Source organism: Lissotriton helveticus, chromosome 3_1, assembly GCF_964261635.1.
Source record: "Lissotriton helveticus chromosome 3_1, aLisHel1.1, whole genome shotgun sequence".
Classification (NCBI taxonomy): Eukaryota; Metazoa; Chordata; class Amphibia; order Caudata; family Salamandridae; genus Lissotriton; species Lissotriton helveticus.
In genome coordinates, this window is record NC_136061.1 from 1,300,380,911 (window position 1) to 1,300,399,711 (window position 18,801).

General features: G+C 44.8%; 1 protein-coding gene across 1 annotated transcript in view; it reads left to right on the plus strand.

Moving 5' to 3' along the window:
- Positions 1-18,801, plus strand: part of LOC144824950 (otoancorin-like) — a 559,576-nt gene that overhangs the window by 293,904 nt on the left and 246,871 nt on the right. The window contains exons 12-13 of the mRNA XM_078683892.1: positions 10,729-10,834; positions 15,142-15,254. Coding sequence (XP_078540018.1) covers positions 10,729-10,834; positions 15,142-15,254 — 219 coding nt within the window. The remainder of the gene's footprint in view (positions 1-10,728; positions 10,835-15,141; positions 15,255-18,801) is intronic.

Here is an 18,801-nt window from a genome sequence, read left to right on the forward strand (position 1 = left end):
ACTGCTCACCCACCCCCGCCCACCCCACACCTGCCCACCACCACTCCCCCTGCCCACCACCCCTTCCTCAGCCACCATCCCTCCCCCTAGGCCAGGGAGAACAGCTTCAGTGGTGCTCAATAGCTAAAGGTCAATGTCCTGTGTACTAGCACGGACACCCTATGGTCGACTGTTAAGAATTGGCCACATGGTGTAGTTTGACATGTTCAATGGAGACTAAGCATCTGCCTTTAGAACCCAGAAACGGTGGCAGGATCACAGATCTTGTGCCTTGGATGTCAAGGACAGGCACCGGTGCTCTGTAGGGTGGCCCAAATTGCTTTTTATTCGCCACATTTTCTCTGACCGGAGCTCCAATTTTTGGAATCCAGCTGAAAAGTTTGTGTTTCACATCCATACTTGAAGAGGGATATGTTTTCAATTGTTCATTTGATTGGATGTTACAGAACTTTTGTAGATCCTGTAAGACATCACAACCATTATCTAAGTCAATAGTTGTGACTGCTGCCATGATATCTGAAACATCAAGGTCCAGAACATACATCTTGATTGAGTAATTGTACTGTAGCTGAGGCTACTGCAGATTTAGCTGCTTCATCAGCCAAGGGATCCCCTACAGTGTATGCTTCCACATGCTGATGACTCAACATATGCAGAGACTTTGGGGACCCTGGGCAAAACATCATTTGGGGCCCCCTGCACGCAATAACTCTGAATTCATTATAAAGTTTCAGCTAAATCATGGCCTTGTCAACTACAGTGGGATAATTTACAACCCTCTTCCTTGGCCAGCCTACCTCTGGGCACAACGCTGCAACAGACAGCTGGCTGCCCAGAACCACTGAAGCAGAACGGCTAGCAGTGCGAACAAGCCAGCTGCATATGGTGCAATTAACTGATGTCTCTTCTTTGGGCCTATACATATGGAAGGTGCATTTTTATTTAAAGTATTCCAAACCTCCTGGGCAAGAAACAGGGATTCTGAGTCAGCCCTATGCTATAAATGCACTGGCCTAACAGGGGCTCCACATGGACAGTGCAGTCATGAAGGAAGCATATAATGCTGCTCTGTACTGCACTTTGATATGTGGCTTACACGCATGTCCTACCCTGGGGGCCTACCTCAGTAAAAGCAGTCTTCACCTAAACTGCGCCAGTCCATGCCTTCTACCCACAATGTGGGCTGTAATTTGTCTGTCAGCACCATTCAGGCGTATGGTGCTGATGGATGCCTTTTTTTACTGCACTGCCACACTGGTGCCAAGGTCTGGGGGCACTAGAATATGAGCACCCCTGTCAGGCAGTGGCTCTAAAAAGTACCATGCATTCAATCAATCAATCAATCACAAACATTTATAGAGCGCGCTACTCACCCGTGAGGGTCTCAAGGCGCTAGTGGGGGGGGGGCTGCTACTGGTCTTAAGGTGCTTCCTGAAGCTGAGGTGGTCCTGGGTCAGTCATAGGTGGATGAGGAGGGAGTTCCAGGTTTTCGCTGTAGGTAGGAGAATGATCTTCCTCCGGAGGTGGTTCTGCGGATTCGTGGGACGATGGTGAGGGCGAGGCTGGTGTAGCGAAGCTGGCGGGTGGGGGTGTAGAACGAGAGTCGGCTGTTGAGGTACTTGGGGACCCATGTTGTGGAGCGCTTTGTGTGCGTGGGTGAGCAGTCTGAACGTGATCCTTTTGTTGACGGGGAGCCAGTGGAGTTTTCTCAGGTGGGTGGATATGTGGCTGTGGTGTGGGATGTTGAGGATGAGTTGTGCGGAGGCGTTTTGTATGCGTTGGAGCCGAGTCTGAAGTTTGGTGCTGGTTCCTGCGTATAGGGCATTCCCATAGTCCAGTCGGCTGGTGACGAGGGCCTGGGTGACTGTTCTTCTGGTTTCTGTGGGGATCCATCGGAAGATCTTTCGAAGCATTCGCAGGGTGTTGAAGCAAGCAGATGAGACGGCGTTGACTTGTTTGGTCATCGTGAGGGAGGAGTCCAGGATGAAACCCAGGTTGCGTGCGTGGTCTGTGGGCATTAGGGCCGTACCCAGCGCCGAGGGCCACCATAAGTCGTCCCAGGCAGAGGGGGTGTGTCCGAAGATGAGGACCTCCGTCTTGTCTGAGTTGAGCTTGAGACGGCTGTGCTTCATCCAGTCTGCTACCTCTTTCATTCCTTCTTGGAAGTTGGTCTTGGCGGTGTCTGGGTCTTTGGTGAGGGAGAGTATCAGCTGGGTATCGTCAGCATAGGAGATGATGTTGATGTTGTGTTTTCGGGCGATGGTGGCGAGGGGGCTCATGTAGATATTGAAGAGTGTTGGACTGAGTGAGGACCCTTGAGGTACGCCACAGATGATCTCGGTGGCTGCAGACCGGAAGGGGGGAGGCGGACTCTCTGGGTTCTTCCGGAGAGGAACGAGGTGATCCATTCCAGGGCCTTTCCTTGGATTCCAGTGTTGCTGAGGCGGTGTATTAGGGTACGGTGGCATACGGTGTCAAAGGCTGCTGAGAGGTCCAGGAGGATGAGGGCGGCGGTTTCTCCGCTGTCTGTCAGGGTTCTGATGTCGTCTGTGGCTGTGATGAGGGTGGTCTCGGTGCTGTGGTTGGCTCGGAAGCCGGACTGGGAATGGTCGAGCGAGTTGTTGTCCTCGAGGAAAGCAGTCAGCTGTTTGTTGACGGTCTTTTCAATGACTTTAGCCGGGAAGGGGAGAAGGGAGATGGGTCGGAAGTTCTTTAGGTCCATGTGGTCTGCAGTGGGTTTCTTCAGGAGGGCGTTGATCTCTGCATGTTTCCAGCGCTCCAGGAATGTTGCTGACGTGAAGGAGCTGTTAATGACGTTCCGCAGGTGGGGTGTGATGGTGGTGCTGGCTGTGTTGAAGACGTGATGGGGGCATGGGTCGGAGGGGGAACCGGAGTGGATTGTGCTCATGGTGTGGATGGTGTCTTCGTTGCTGATGGGGGTCCAGGAGTTGATGATGTTGGTGAGGGTCGCTGGTGTTGTGTCCGGGAGTGGGGTATGGGGTCCGAAGCTGTCGTGTATATCTGCAATTTTGCGGTGGAAGAACGTGGCGTGGGAGTTGCAGAGGTCTTGCGAGGGGGTGATCTCGTTGTTGCTGGCGTTGGGGTTGGAGACCTCTTTGATGATGCTGAAGAGTTCCTTGCTGTTATGGGTGTTGTTGTCCAGTCGCTCTTTGAACGATGTCCTCTTGGTGGTCCGGATCTGCTGATGGTATTCGCGGGTGGCGGCTTTGAGGGCTGTCATGTTTCCTGTCGTCCGTTCTTGGCGCCAGGTCTTTTCGAGCGTTCGGCAGGATCTCTTTGCGGCTTTGAGGGCGTCCGTGAACCATGAGGGTTTTCTGGTGGTGGTCTTGCTGTGGAGGTTTTACAGTGGAGCGAGGATGTTGGCGCAGTTGGTGATCCACTGTGCGAAGTTGAGAGCTGCGTCGTTGGTGTCGGGTATATTGGTGTCGGCAGGGGGGTTCTGGCTCAGTGACGTGGTGAGCTGGTCGGTGGTGATTTTGCTCCAGCATCTGCGGGGGATCCGATGCGTGTGGTGGTGAGATGTAGTCTTCTTGAATGTGAAGTGTATGCAGCTGTGGTCAGTCCAGTGTAGTCCTGTGGAGTGGTTGAAGGCGACGTGGTTACTGGCGGAGCAGATGGCGTCGAGGGTGTGGCCGGCGAGGTGGGGGCTGTCTACCAGTTGCTTGAGACCGAGGTTGGCGAGCTTGACATTCACAGAGATCGCACACAATGCTAATCTGTGCTGCACAATAAGCCTGGTACATATGGCATGAAGGCAAAAAGTGGTGTTATTGAGCTGGAACTTTACACTTTGAAATGTTAAACGCTTGCTGAATCTAACCAGATTCTAATAGGTATTTTTGTTCAACCATCATTATCTCCCAGGTATGTGTGGGAATGGGTGGGCAGCCTGGACTGGCAAAAAAAAAAAGAATATAAGTAAACAAACTGCTTATTTAAAACCTGTATACAGTCTAGGACTGTCACAAAAGTCTAACCAGGGGGGTCCCTGAATGGTGGGGACATGGGGCAGAGCCCACTTTTCCCATGCCTTAAAACGTCTCTCCCTAGCACTTAGCTGTGGTGAGTGTAACTGCACCATGCAGCAAAGTGGGGTTAGCAAGCCCTATAACAGGGATAAAAGATTGAGAGATACACTGCTGGGAGAACATTTTATGTTGATACTAATGCAATGTGGAAGTGTACCCAAGTCCTATCCCTGCACAGTACGCCAGTTGGCTGTAGTATTAGTAACCACTGTGGAAAGAGTGCTGGGACGCCACCCGTTTCTAGGAACTTGGATATCAGGTGGCTACAGCCATTCGGGCAAATACGCAGATATTCCCCTGGTACAGTGGACGGAGGATGCAATTCTTCAGTGGAGTTACAACAAGTTGAAGAATTTGACTAATGAAAGCACAAACGGCATTTGGAGTATGGATCCTCTAGTATGCGAAACTGGCAAAATAAGCCAGATGATCAGCGTGGACTTCCCAAATACTGCCTCTCCTATGGCCACCCTTCGAGGTGCTGTTAATAATGAAAAGTAGGCGTAGCTTAACCTGACATTTATATAAGGTTCTCAGAACAAAAAGTAAGATCCCGCACTTCATCCCTGGGACGAACCTATGTAACGGCTTGAATGAACGAGGGTGCGAGAACAGGGGCTACCTAGAAACGCTAGATTAAAACTAGTTCATATAAACTTTTTGCACCAGACATACATAAACAACCCCTTTGATACTTAAGAGGATATAAAGACGGAATACACATGGCCAAAAATTAAATATTCCTGACAAAACAAGGAGGGTCCAAGCGGAGTCTACACGTGTGACTCTCACAAAAGGATATGTTGCTCTTGAAAATCTGAGTCATTGCGAATTAGGTATTATGTGATGAATGTGTTGCAGAAAATATTAATGGACATAATGGACATAATATGATAACAATTATATGTTCTCCATCAGTTTCTCTTCAAGACCTCTAGACCTCAAGTAGGGATAGGGTAGCCCAGACTTTCATACTTGTGGTAATGGTTAACATTAATTTTGAAAGAGCAGTTGCTGCTTTAAAATCACAAATAATTTAAGAAAAATATTCATACATTCTTCTTACAACCCAATGTAAACCTCATTTCTTTAAATATCCACCTTTATCATGTTTAATAAACCTAATTAGGCATCTAAGGCTCCTAGCAGTCACATATTTTCTCATTAAGAATAGCACTCTGCTATTTTAAATGCGTGCGAAGAAAGCAAAACACCATGTTCATTATTTTATTGAAACATTACTCAACTCTCACATTGCTTTCTAATACTATGGAATAGGCCAATTTAATTAACGCTATTCTGAGTGAACTCAATAAGGCCGCAAATACACTTTTGGAGTGTTTGAGGGCCAAGAATCACAAAAACACCTGACAGTGCCGGATAGTCAAAAGCATACACAGATAACATTGTGTTTAAAGGAACCATTTCAGCTGTGGACAGAAGTAATCTTAAAATGGTAGACTAAAAAGTTCTTCCCCTTCACTATAGACGTGAGCATATTGCATCACTCCCTGTGCCTGCAGTAAAACACTTATAAATCCAAATGGCTAATCCGACCTCCACATTGACCAGGGGATCTGAACTCCAAAAGGTATACCATCTGCTATACACTCAGGGGATTATTGATGAGAGCCCTTGGTCACTTTTGCACCATGTAAGTGGTACATGCATGACGCAGGGCTCTCATAAATATTTATGAAGCCAAGCAAAATCACCCTGCGTGGCTTTGAGTGGCCTCATAAATCATGAGTTAGGCAATGGAGTGCAAATCACTTTGTCGCCTTATTCTGTACCAGGGAGGCATTCCATGGGTGTTGCAATGGGTTTTCTCATGCATCACCTATGGATTTTGATGCTGTCCGAGTTTTACTTAATCACATAAACCTGGGCCCGTGCCCAAAACCTTTCGCCTTCCCAGAGCAGGCATAACAAGGAGAAAGATTGTTAATTCTCCTAGTTTTTTCCTCTTTCCATGTGTTCTGCATAATGTAACACACATAGAAAGAAGAAGGTGCCTCTCTGGATTGTTTTTGTGCAGGAAGGTGCCTATTCCCTCACAAAAACAATCCTGCATGCAACACAGGCACCTTTGCACGGATGCCTGCGTTGGTACTAGACAGATTTGTTTTACAGTTTGTGATCCCAAACAGCAAATTAATTCTGGAGGGTCATCTATTTTATATTAGTTTTTTGTATTTTTAGAAAAACATTCAACTGTTTACCATATGTCATCAAATAAACAGTCATCAGACAGTGAAAGATACATACAAACAATTGAAATGTGCAAAAATATATACAAGTGCTATACAAGAGATTAATAATGGATACTGTGAATTGACACACGCAACACCGAACAATGCTGAATCAATTACCTAACAAGGTTTAAACATTAGGAACCAGTCCTTAATATTGGGTACAAGAAGACAAGTGGACCTCTAGTTACAGAGAGCTGCCTGCCTGTCTGGCTGAGCCAAGGGTATGGAAAACAAATTTACAGGGTTGCACAGCAAAGGATAACACTGTATAAATCTAAATGGTCCTAGCGGCACCCGAATTCTTTTTCCGAGGCTCAGAGTCAAATCGTTTCGAACCTCAACGCTAGTAAGGGTTCTCCTCAGGACACAGACTGGATGGAGCCGAAACTGCCAATGATAATGGTGAGGGAGAATGGTGTAAGTGTTGTGCACTGTTGTGAAATAAAATTAAATTAAAAACTCAGACTCGTAACTCATATCTTACAGGGGAAATGAATAGTACCTGGGAATGACGGTTAATTGCCACTTATGGATGGTTGCAATACGATCGAGCCTGGATCTCAGTCAGGCGGAAGTTGCAGTGTACTGAAGCCCCTCTCCAATATCGTGATTCTGTAACCAGATGAGGAGGGAAATCAAGACCATCGAATTTCACACAATTTCATCGATTTGCGCTCTTTAGATAAAAGCCTACCTGTTTGGGAAGGAGTTTTTCGCACAAATTAGCAGGGTTGTAATTATGCTTAGCAGAGCTGACGATTTTTGGGCGGGTCTGAGCTGGCGCCGACCTAAGAAAAATTGGAGGTATATCGTTTGTATCCACGTGTGGCACTTGCTAAGGGCTATTAACTCTACATATGTAGCACAATTCGTGGTTAACCGAACCCATTGTGAGCTCACTGTTTCAGAAACTCACTGTTTTAGAGGGCGCCCAGCGCCGAGGCTCGATAGTCGCTCTCGTTTTGAATATTCGTCAGCAATGTCTATTAATCTGAAATAGTGAGGAAACCGGGTGTAAATGACCCAGCGCGTCTGGCTCTAGCAGCGCCGCACGTCAGCGCTAGAAGTTGTGATAAGACTTACTCTTAGTACGGTCGATCGGGGTAATCAGTTTCCTGCACTCACGGGCGGCGTTCAGCTTAAGCATGCCGCGCACGTTTGTAGCGGAATTAAAGTGAACACTACAGATCACGTGTCCCACCAGGATTTCTGGTACATGTAGTACACCTGGGTGATGACTGGAAGTGGACAAGTCTGTTACAACTGGCTGGGAAGGGCCCAGGAATAACAACGTTTACTGAGGACTTTCAGCCATATTGAAGTACACCTGAACCGAACACACAGCGGACATTAGTACCAAAGTGCTGGGGCTAAAAAGGTGCTGGGTGTACAGTGGAAGGACAAAGATCTCATGCTAATCAGAGGTTGCTTGATTCTGACAGATCATTCAGTCCTGAGTTTGCGGTATCGAATTTCAATATTAGATATGCTTCCCTCTGAGAGAGGCGTAGGTCTGGATCACCACCTCCCCCTGTTTTGATAACTGAGAGCACAGTCCATTATAATTCGTCCGCCTTGTGATTCTTCTGTAGGCAATGGCCACTAGTGGAGCAGTCAGTATTTTGTTATTGATTCTGGACCTGTGTTGAATTATCCTTTTACTGACTTCTTGTGTAGTTTTGCCGATGTACACCTTTTGGCACGGGCATAGAATGGCATACACCACGTACTTGGGTTTACAATTTGTGTGTTCATCATGCCGCCAGAATTTCTTTCCATCTGTGAATAGCGAACCTTCTACTGTGAGGTTGCACACCGAACAGGTGCCACATTTTCTGTGGCCCTTGACTGGATTCGCGCCAAAGATTGTACTCTGGGTATCACGCTTCTTTTGTGGTCTTGTTGTAGTAATCAGTTGTCCTATACTACGGTTCTTTTTTAGTGCGAAAAGGGGTAATCCCACATCCGGGAGCACTTCTTCAACTAGATGCCACGCATTCCGAAGGATTTTTTGTAGAGGGTGTGTGTGGGGTCCGAATGTAGACACACACACCATGCGTTGAGTTGGCGGTCTGAGTCTTTTTTCGAGCAGATGCTCTCTGGGTGTCCATCTTTCCCTCTTCATCGAATGCTTGAGAAGCTTTCTCGGATAGCCTCTGTCCTGTAATTTTTTAACCAAGGCTTGGCCATGGATATCAAATTCTTGGATTCTGGAACAGTTCCTTCTTACCCTAAGAAATTGTCCATAGGGCAAGTTGTTCTTGAGGCTCCTAGGGTGGTAACTTTTGAAGTGCAGGGCGTTGTTTTTGTCCGTCTTTTTTTGATACAGGGAGCAGGCGAACCCGTCAGTCGTAGCCTTGACTTCCACGTCTAGAAACGGTAGTGATTTGGAGTCATAGGTGAGGCTAAACTTGATATCAGGACTGCGGTTGTTCAGAAAAATATGAAATGCCTCCAATGCTTCTATTGATCCATTCCAGACACACCAGACGTCATCTATATATCGCAGCCACTGCTGAATATGTGATTTATACGGGTTTATACGGGTTATTGTTGTAAACAAACTTCTCCTGGGCGCCCTCTAAAACAGTGAGTTTCTGAAACAGTGAGTTCACAATGGGTTCGGTTAACCACGAATTGTGCTACATATGTAGAGTTAATAGCCCTTAGCAAGTGCCACACGTGGATACAAACGATATACCTCCAATTTTTCTTAGGTCGGCGCCAGCTCAGACCCGCCCAAAAATCGTCAGCTCTGCTAAGCATAATTACAACCCTGCTAATTTGTGCGAAAAACGCCTTCCCAAACAGGTAGGCTTTTATCTAAAGAGCGCAAATCGATGAAATTGTGTGAAATTCGATGGTCTTGATTTCCCTCCTCATCTGGTTACAGAATCACGATATTGGAGAGGGGCTTCAGTACACTGCAACTTCCGCCTGACTGAGATCCAGGCTCGATCATATTGCAACCATCCATAAGTGGCAATTAACCGTCATTCCCAGGTACTATTCATTTCCCCTGTAAGATATGAGTTACGAGTCTGAGTTTTTAATGTAATTTTATTTCACAACAGTGCACTACACTTACACCATTCTCCCTCACCATTATCATTTGCAGTTTCGGCTCCATCCAGTCCGTGTCCTGAGGAGAACCCTTACTAGCGTTGAGGTTCGAAACGGGTTGACTCTGAGCCTCGGAAAAAGAATTCGGGTGCCGCTAGGACCATTTAGATTTATACAGTGTTATCCTTTGCTGTGCAACCCTGTAAATTTGTTTTCCATACCCTTGGCTCAGCCAGACAGGCAGGCAGCTCTCTGTAACTAGAGGTCCGCTTGTCTTCTTGTACCCAATATTAAGAACTGGTTCCTAATGTTTAAACCTTGTTAGGTAATTGATTCAGCATTGTTCGGTGTTGCGTGTGTCAATTCACAGTATCCATTATTAATCACTTGTATAGCACTTGTATATATTTTTGCACATTTCAATTGTTTGTATGTATCTTTCACTGTCTGATGACTGTTTATTTGATGACATATGGTAAACAGTTGAATGTTTTTCTAAAAATACAAAAAACTAAAATAAAATAGATGACCCTCCAGAATTAATTTGCTGTTTGGGATCACAAACTGTAAAACAAATCTATCTGGCCCCTTTGTTTGTTCAGCATAGTTCAGTGGTCCAAGCCAGTTCAGATACAGGACCCAAACCTTGGTATTTACGTTGCGTTGGTACTAGGCAGAAGATGTCATAAATACAATGCATTCCTGCCTTTCACATTGGCGTAGGGCAGCACCACAAGAAGACTTGCAGCACTGTCCTACGCCAATTCCCCACAAATTAGGCCCTTAGTTTTCAACTTCCATTTCTGCATGCCAAGAAAACTTTAATTCTAAGGAAAAAAACGGAATGACTTTCAGATGTGTAGAAACTGAATTTAGGAACACCGAGGGAGCCAGACTCAAGCGAACCATTATTTATAAGGTGATTTATTTTTAGGTGAATTAGTTCGAAGATACCACCCTCTGTTTCACGTCTTGTCTGCCCTAAGGCTAGTGCTAAACGCTTGTGTTACAGACTTCATCACCAATGCCTATCCAACAATCCATCCTCCACTATTGGAGATTTTAGCCTATGAAATGTATGGGGGGAGTCTACATTTTAGATGAGACACAAGCTGTCTCAAATGGCTAGACTGATCATCTAAGAATTGTTTCCCATGCTGATAACTCCGATTACTATTTTCTGAGAAGTGTCGATGGGGTTTCTATGCTGGTCAGTTTTTGAGTGTTAAAAGCGCAAGCTTTCTCATTGGAAGCGCTTTGGATACATTTATGATTGTTTTCTGTGCAAATATATATACACTGAAAGCACACTATATGAATGTTATCTTAATCTTTATTCCGAATTTTTCTTCCTATTTTAGTGATCTGAAATCCGGCGTGAGGGGTCTCAGCTGTGGTGACGTCGCACAGCTGAATGTGGAGGCACTGAGTGTTCTTGGGAATGGCACCTTTCTATCCCCTCTGCAGGTGAGAGGCTATAGATGTCAATCAGGTCCACATAGCGCCTACTCATCGTTGCTGATGAGGCCATCCCTGGATGAAATCCATAGAGAAAGGGAAACAGGAACTTGCATGCAATTGACATGAAAGAAAGGCAGCAGAGACAGGAATGATCCAGTTCTCAGCTGAAGAGAGTTTATTTTCTTAAGGTGGACTTGATTCATTCATGTTAATGTTTGCCCCTGGAATACCCTCCCAAGCAACTTGTGAATGAGCATTGTATTAACAGTCCAAGAATGAGTGCCTAGCAGTGGATTTATTCAGATCTCTGGCTCCTAGGCATGGATGTAAAACATGTTCTTTTGTCATTTTACCTTAAAACAGAAAATTTCCAGTACAGAATATTGTTTGGTTCTATGTTTACTTTATTAACCAGAGTGTTCACCATCACAACAATTAAATGAACACTTTTATTCTTCTGTGCAGACATAGAGGTCCTTAATACACAAACATAAAGCTCTGACTTTGCAAGTATAACTGTGTCACAGGTTTCAAACACACTGAAGCCAATTCACCTCTTCCTAATTTGTCCCACCCCTTTAGAAACAAGCTGTGAGATTCCCCGTGGAACGATTTATTTACTTATTTATGCATTTTTATATAGCGCGGACTTTACCCGAAGGCGTCAGAGCGCTTCACAATAGGAACAGAAATGAAACATAATGAGAAACATTACACAAGAACAGATTACAAAAGCATACGTTACGTTACATAAGGTAATAGTGACAATTGTGAGCAAACATAATACATGAGGTAGTAAAAATTGTGAGCAACCAAAAATACATGAGGTAGTAAAAAGTGCACAAGAGGAAAAAGTGACAAGTGTGCAGTTACAAATTATAATTTGAGGTATAATACTGCAATAAGAGCTAGACACTCAGGCACAAGAACAAGCGTTCAACAATTTTAAATTAATTGACATAGGGCTGAGAGGTCCTCCGTATTAACAACTCATGCTATGTTATACTTATAGAGTGCATAGCTGCCCCACAATGAGGTTTCCCAGCGCTAGCCTACTAAAACCAAGATGACTCATCACAGAACTGAAACAGAGTCACCTATGCTGCAAGCAGCCTGGACATACTTGCACTATTGCACTGCCGGAACGTCACTTTTTTTACGTTCCGGTGGCGCAATATGCCACTGGCATATTTATAGGACCACATAAAGCCACGTTACGTGGCTTTTCATGGTTTATAAATATGTGCCACTTTCACGCAGAAAACTGTCTGAAAGGGGTTTTTCCATGCGTGTTGCTGGGGTCGTTCCCAGTAACATCCATGGCTTTTTGACACTGCCCCAGATTTACGAGAAATCGTAATTCTGGGGCAGTGCCAAAAACTTGCGCCTCCCCAGGGGAGACATAAGGGAGACACAACAAGGAGAAATGTCTTTATTTTTTCCTCTTACTATGTGTGCTGCTGCAGCACACATAGAAAGAGGGAAATGCCTCTTGTGATTGTTTTTGTGCAGAAAGGATTCCCTTCCTGTACAAAAATAATCATCCCCGCAACGCAGGCACCCTTGCAGCATGGTGCAAAGGTGCCTGTATTGGTGCTCTGCAGCCCATTGTGCGCCAGCGCAGGAGAAAAGAAGAGGAATGCGCTGTATCTAATAGATTCGGGCCATTCCTGCCCTTTTCTTTTGCCGTATGGCAGCGCAGCGGCAAGGCCTACTGCGCTGCCCTACGGCAAAAAACCCATAAATGAGGCCCCAAGTCTTTAACTTGTTTCTAAAACAGAGATGGGCCTGAGTATTACATAAATATAGAGAAAGGTTGTTCCATAAACAAGAGCCAACGCTCAAAAGAAGCGACCTCCCAACCTGACCCTATTGGTATGAGGTATCACTACCAAATTCGGGCAAGCTGATCAGAAAATCTTGGTAGGGTTGTGCGGCTGCACCAAGGGTGCCAAGCTAAGAGGTTCCTGCTTGTTCATAATCTGATGAGCTACGCACAAAGCCTTAAACTGAATACGTTTCCCTATCGAGATTCAATTCAACACCCACTAAAACAAAGTAAAGCCGTCTGCTGTGCTACTGCCTCGTGCATTATGTGCATTCTAAAGTTAGTGATACCAAAATGAACTGTTTCCAATAATAATGCCTCATAGGATCCAACATGCGCGATGCCAAGACCCCAGCAACCTTGTGGTCCATTGGTCTTGGACTCACACAGATGTAACTATGAATAGTCCTCTGTCCTACGAGGTTATGGCCTAATGCTGATGGATACAAAAGGACGGGCTGGTGACTCCTCTACAAGTATATGGACCGATACTCATGGACATGAAGCTGAAAACTGATTGCATTGTATGTAGGTTGCAATACTGAGTGGCAAAATGTCTTGTAATAAGATTGTATTTAGAATACTGACTACCAAAGGTGTCTTCAATGTTCTCTATTTTAAGAAATGCTTCTGATCAACAAAATTGACTCTGAGCTACCCATCAGACAAAATTACACTTATGACCACCCTGTACAGGATTACCAGTACTTTTGATACATTTTAAAATTTTAGCAACATGTCATGCATCTGTAAGGTTAAATAAATACCAGCCATAACAGCATTTTTGGGGGGAGCTGCGATAATAACATTAGCAATGATTGATTGATTGAATAAAATTTATAACGCGCAAACAATAACCCGAAGGCATCAAGGCGCCTAACAAAGCTTATCATATACACCAGCACGACACCATTACATATAGGCCTGCTTAAAGAGATGCGTCTTCCAGGCACTTCTGAATGCCGAAAGGGTGGGTAGTGATCTTAGTTCAAGAGGGAGAGCATTCCACCACTTAGGCGCCAAGGTGGAAAAGGCCCTACCCCCCCATTTAGCTCTCCTAAATCGAGGGGTAGACAGAAGAAGTCTACTGGAGGAACGCAGGTCCCTACATGGAGTATATCGGGACAGGATGGATCCTATCCCCGTGGGACTGGTTTTGGCTAGGGCCCTATAAGTCATACATAGGGTCTTAAAATGGATACGGTCCTCAACAGGAAGCCAATGTAGCAGCTTTCTGGCCGAAGTAGCTGAGGCACGGTTGGGGAGATCCAGGACAAACCTAGCAGCAGCATTCTGGACTACCAGCAAGCGCTGCAGTAGATTTTTATTAATTCCCGCATACAGCGCATTGCAGTAGTCCAGCCGGGAGCCAATGAGGGCAACTGCAAGCTGTTTCCTTGCCTGCAGTGATAGGTAATGCCTAATCCTCCTCAGGATATGTATAAAGCCCCAACAGGTAGAGATAGTTCTACTAACCTGTTTACCCAGATTGAGGGCTGGGTCAATCATGACCCCAAGATTTTTTGCAACTGAGGTAGGGGTGGGGCAGACTCCTAATGAGTCTGGCCACCAACAGGATGACCATACATGTTGGTGGCCAGCAATAGGACTACATCACTCAAAATGTATAAATATTCAACTATAAGTTCATATATATTATAGCCTTATAGCCCGCTGCCAAGGGCTATACCGTTTGTTAAAGGCCATGAACCTGAGATTACTACCAACAAGGGGATGGCCTTTGACAACTGGTATAGCCCGAGGCACAAGGACTTTAAGGCTATTAGAAAATTGTTCCCACTGAGTATAGAATGTTTTAAATTAAGATGGTAGAAACAGGAAGTTAGACATTGGAATATTGGAGCAGGAGGCTTATGCTTGCCATTGTAATCCCAGAGCTACTCCACTGTCCTTAGGTTCACTTATATATATATATGGACATTCTTTATTGTTATAGCTACTTGATTTCTTCACTTACCAACACCAAGTGGAATATGCTTCAGCAGCATAGCGTCTCTTAGTTTATTGATTTAATGACACCAAAAGTGGAATTTTACGCTATGGTAACCTCTTGGGGTCTGGTTTCACAGAAAAGAAGAGGACACTTTTCCACTATTGTTTCCTCTTGTGTTCTGCACAAACATGGCATTCTTCAGCACCATAGCCTCTTGAGTTTCAGCTCCGAGGACAAATCTGAGCACTTTCCAGTTCCAAAGCACTATGGGTTCTGAACTCACTGACACGAAGTTGGACATTCTCCATGATGTAGCCCTTATTTGTTCTGGGCTCACAGACCTCAAAATGAGCACTCTCTAAATGTACTAGCTTCTACACCTACTGCCAAAGACCATTGGCTGGAGGGAATCCCGATTACCCAACCACGCAACTCAAAAGCTCTGGGGATGTAGATTTGAGATGTACCTAGACAAATAAAAGATGTAATCAAATGTGGCATTGATGTTGACAATGTTCTTTTTTTTTGTAGCTTGCATGTGCAGCCAAGCAATACTTCAAACTACTAATTAAGGATGGTAACTTTAAGTCTCTGACGCAGAATGACCTCAGTACGATTCCAGCCTCTTTCCTCCTCAGTCTACCGTAAGTGTTCAGATTGAAGGTGTTCTACTTTCTGTATGTAAGCTGTTTGTATGCTGACACACTGCTTGTGGGTATGTGTACGGGTATCCATCAACCTATCAGAGTCTGAAGACCGCTGTTCTCTTAGACGTGGATCCAGCAATTCACATCCCAACATCCCTAAGGTACTACCATAACTCACTACTCAAGAATGAGTAGAAGTGCTGAACTTGGCCCCTTCTGCAGGGTCATTCCCAAGCATTTTAACTTCATCCTCCTGTTTTCTGAACCCCTTTTTGTTGACTTTTAGGATTCTGCACACTTTACCACTGCCAATCAGTGCTAAAGTGCTTGTGCTCTCTCATTTAAACATGGCAAAATTGGCTTACACCCAATTGGCACATTTAATTTACTTGTAGGTTCCTAGTAAATTGGTGGTACCTGTACCCACAGGCCTGTAAATAAATGGTAATTGTAGCACTGCAGCACTTATTGTGCCACCCACTTCATTAGCCTTTTAAACAGGCCCTAGGCCTATCATTCCAGTTTGGGTGTGCAGCATTAAATTGCCATTTCGACAATGCAAATAAACCTTTTGCCAAGGGATCTATCTTCCTTCTTTAATCCATATAGGTCACCCCTAGGGTAGACCCTAAACAACCCAGAGAGTAGGGTGCAGTGCTTTTAAAATGTACACATAATTTTAAGTTTTACATGTCCTATAAGCGAAAAACTCTTACATTAGATTTTCACTTCTAAAAGGCCTGCCTCTCCCACAAGATAAAATGGGTTTTAATAAGAGATAACTATCATTTGGGAGCAGGCAGTAAAGTATAGTTTGGTGTCTAAAGAATGGTAAAGTTGGATTGAAAGTCACAATTCTGAAAATACCACTTTGAGAAAGTTGGCATTTTGTTGTCCCAATCATTTGGTGCCTGCAGCCTTTATCCTGGGTCACATGAGTAGGTGGACCTGGCAGTTGGTCTTTGAATATTGCTCTCAAATGAGACAAAGGGGGAATTGGTATTGGCACAATGGGCCATCTCTGACTTGATGAGGGGGAGTAGCTTTCACCTACCACACTTGCACATCACAAAGCCTCTGCCTTACACACTCACAAACGGTGTGACACTAATCTTTTGTGACCCCAGGCAAGGACAGGAAGGCGGAAAAATCTAAAAACGTCTTGGGGTGGAAACCTCTAGAACCTCTTCTACTTCAAAGTGGGCATCAGTTATAAATAATGGACCCTCAGTGCCAACTCTTCAGTACATCTCTGGACCTGTGGAAGACTCAGAGAACTGCTGTGCTGCTCTGCCAGACGTACTGCTACTCTGCTGCTCTGAGTAAGAAGGGCTGGACTAGTATTGTAATCCCAGGACCATTAGAGTGATTTCAGGGCTTGTTGGCTTGACTCCTAATGAGATCCTCAGGTACAGAAAAGGTTCCAATCACCTAGAACCCAGCACCTGGACTCTTTCTGCTGTGAGCTCTTACCCCCTAAGTGGTGTCACCTCAGTCCTTGGAAGTAGGACAGAAGATGCTCTGCTAGATTATTTGTGGTCCTGTGAGCAGAACTGAAGGAGCTTGATGCATCTTCTCATACCCGCTTCATAACTGCCACAGTGCAATGCATCCTGAATGCAGGATCTCACATCGCAGCACCCAGATTCCTTGGAACCGCCACTGTGCAATGCATCCTTGATGCATGCTTTTGCATCGCAAGCCTCTTGTCAACGACAGCCCCGAAGATGACACAGACTTTGCATCCCAGCCACGCAATTTCTTCAGAACCACCGGTGCACAAGACATATTCAACGCATCACAAGCACTTTGTCGATAGCATCCTCAACAAAAACGCAGGGCCCCACATTGCACTTCTGAACTACTTCTGCATACACATCATCTTCGCGAGTCATGCAATGCTTTGCAACCGGGAATTAAGACTAACTTGGACCCTGTGTCTGGCCCATGCTCTATCACGGTCAACCTGTGTTTGTGATTTTGTCTAGGTCTGGAGCGACCAGATAACCACATTTGTTGCTTTGTGCTTCTAGGCACTGTTTTCTCCTAAATGTTTAAAACTGCATATCTCAGGTTCAACTGATTGGATTTTTTACGCTTATTTCTCAAATAATCTATACAATTTTACTCTATTTTTCTAAATTGGTGTGGGGTCTTTCTTGTGTTGTGTTTTCACTTTATTACTGTTTGAAGTGCTGCATAAATACTTTACACATTGCCTCTAAGTTAAACCCGACTACTTTGTGCCAAGCTACCCTAGGGTTAAGCACAGGTTGATTTGGGGTTTGCTTGTGACTCCACCCTGACAGAAATTGTAGTTGCTGCTTGAGTAGGGTTCCAAAACCCTCATCCAGTTACCAGATTTCTAACAAGCAGTTAGTCCCACACATGCGTAGGAAAATAGACAGAAGTGATACAAGCACAGGTAAAAAGAGACAACGATGTATACTAGTATAGTGGCACCTGATCGTAGCAACCCCTTCCACTGCACATGAGCCTGATTCAAGGTGACCTGCTGATTATCTTTTTTCCTCAGATGTATAGTCTCAAAAGAAGGGAGATTTCTTGATCTAGATTCACTTATAACATTTGTAGGTGAGTATCAGCAGTCAGAAAGAGACAGTGCAGATAGGCAATTATCAGTAATCAGTCAAAACAGAGCAGAAGCTGGGTCGATGAGCAGAATCAAAAAGTTGATAGGCCATCTTCAAACCAACACATGCATTAAATTCCTATTAATAAGTTGAAAGAATGATGAAATAAGAGCATGAATAGGGATCAAGATCTGCAGGTAGCTTTCTTAGGAAGAGAAAGTTGCTGAAACTCCATCTCTTTACCAGTCAGTCAATTTAATATCTTCTGCTGCTAGGTTCTTGCCTTGCAGCTGATGCAATGGTATGAGGTCTGCTGCTCCGAAAGACCTCCTTTGCTATTGAGAAAGTGTCTCTCATTCTTTAAGTTTTGGTAGGTGTGGTGCTGAGGTCATTATATCTAAGGCTGACTGGGCATCCAATCAGTTTTTTTTCCACATTTGTACCAAAGTGCCAAGCTGTGGATCCATGATGTGCATTCCAGTAACTGTGGTATTTCCGGATTAGAGAGACATATCATGCAATCATGAAAGTAAAATCCATTATGGAAGGTATAATATGCATCACTCCTGCGGAATAAAGGCACATTCTTCTTCTTAGATGACTGATATTCTTCACTTTTACACCCCTGCATAGTGTTGTAGAGTGCTGCAATGAGATTGCCAGGTGACATTTTATTCCATCTTCCTTTCCCTATAAATTGATAAGGATGTATGACATTACAACACATGCTTTTACCACGCATGCCTTTACAACGCTGTTTTTACAACGCATAGTGCTTTGGGGCGCTGGATAGTGAATATTCCAACTCCAGTCCCCGAGGATAGTAGGGAAGGTGTTGGATAGTAAATTAAACCTATTCCCTATCCTAGAGCGCCCCCAGCGCAATGCGTTGTAATGGTTTGCGTTGTAAAAGTTGCGTCGTAAAGGCACTGCGTGGAAAAAGTTGCGTT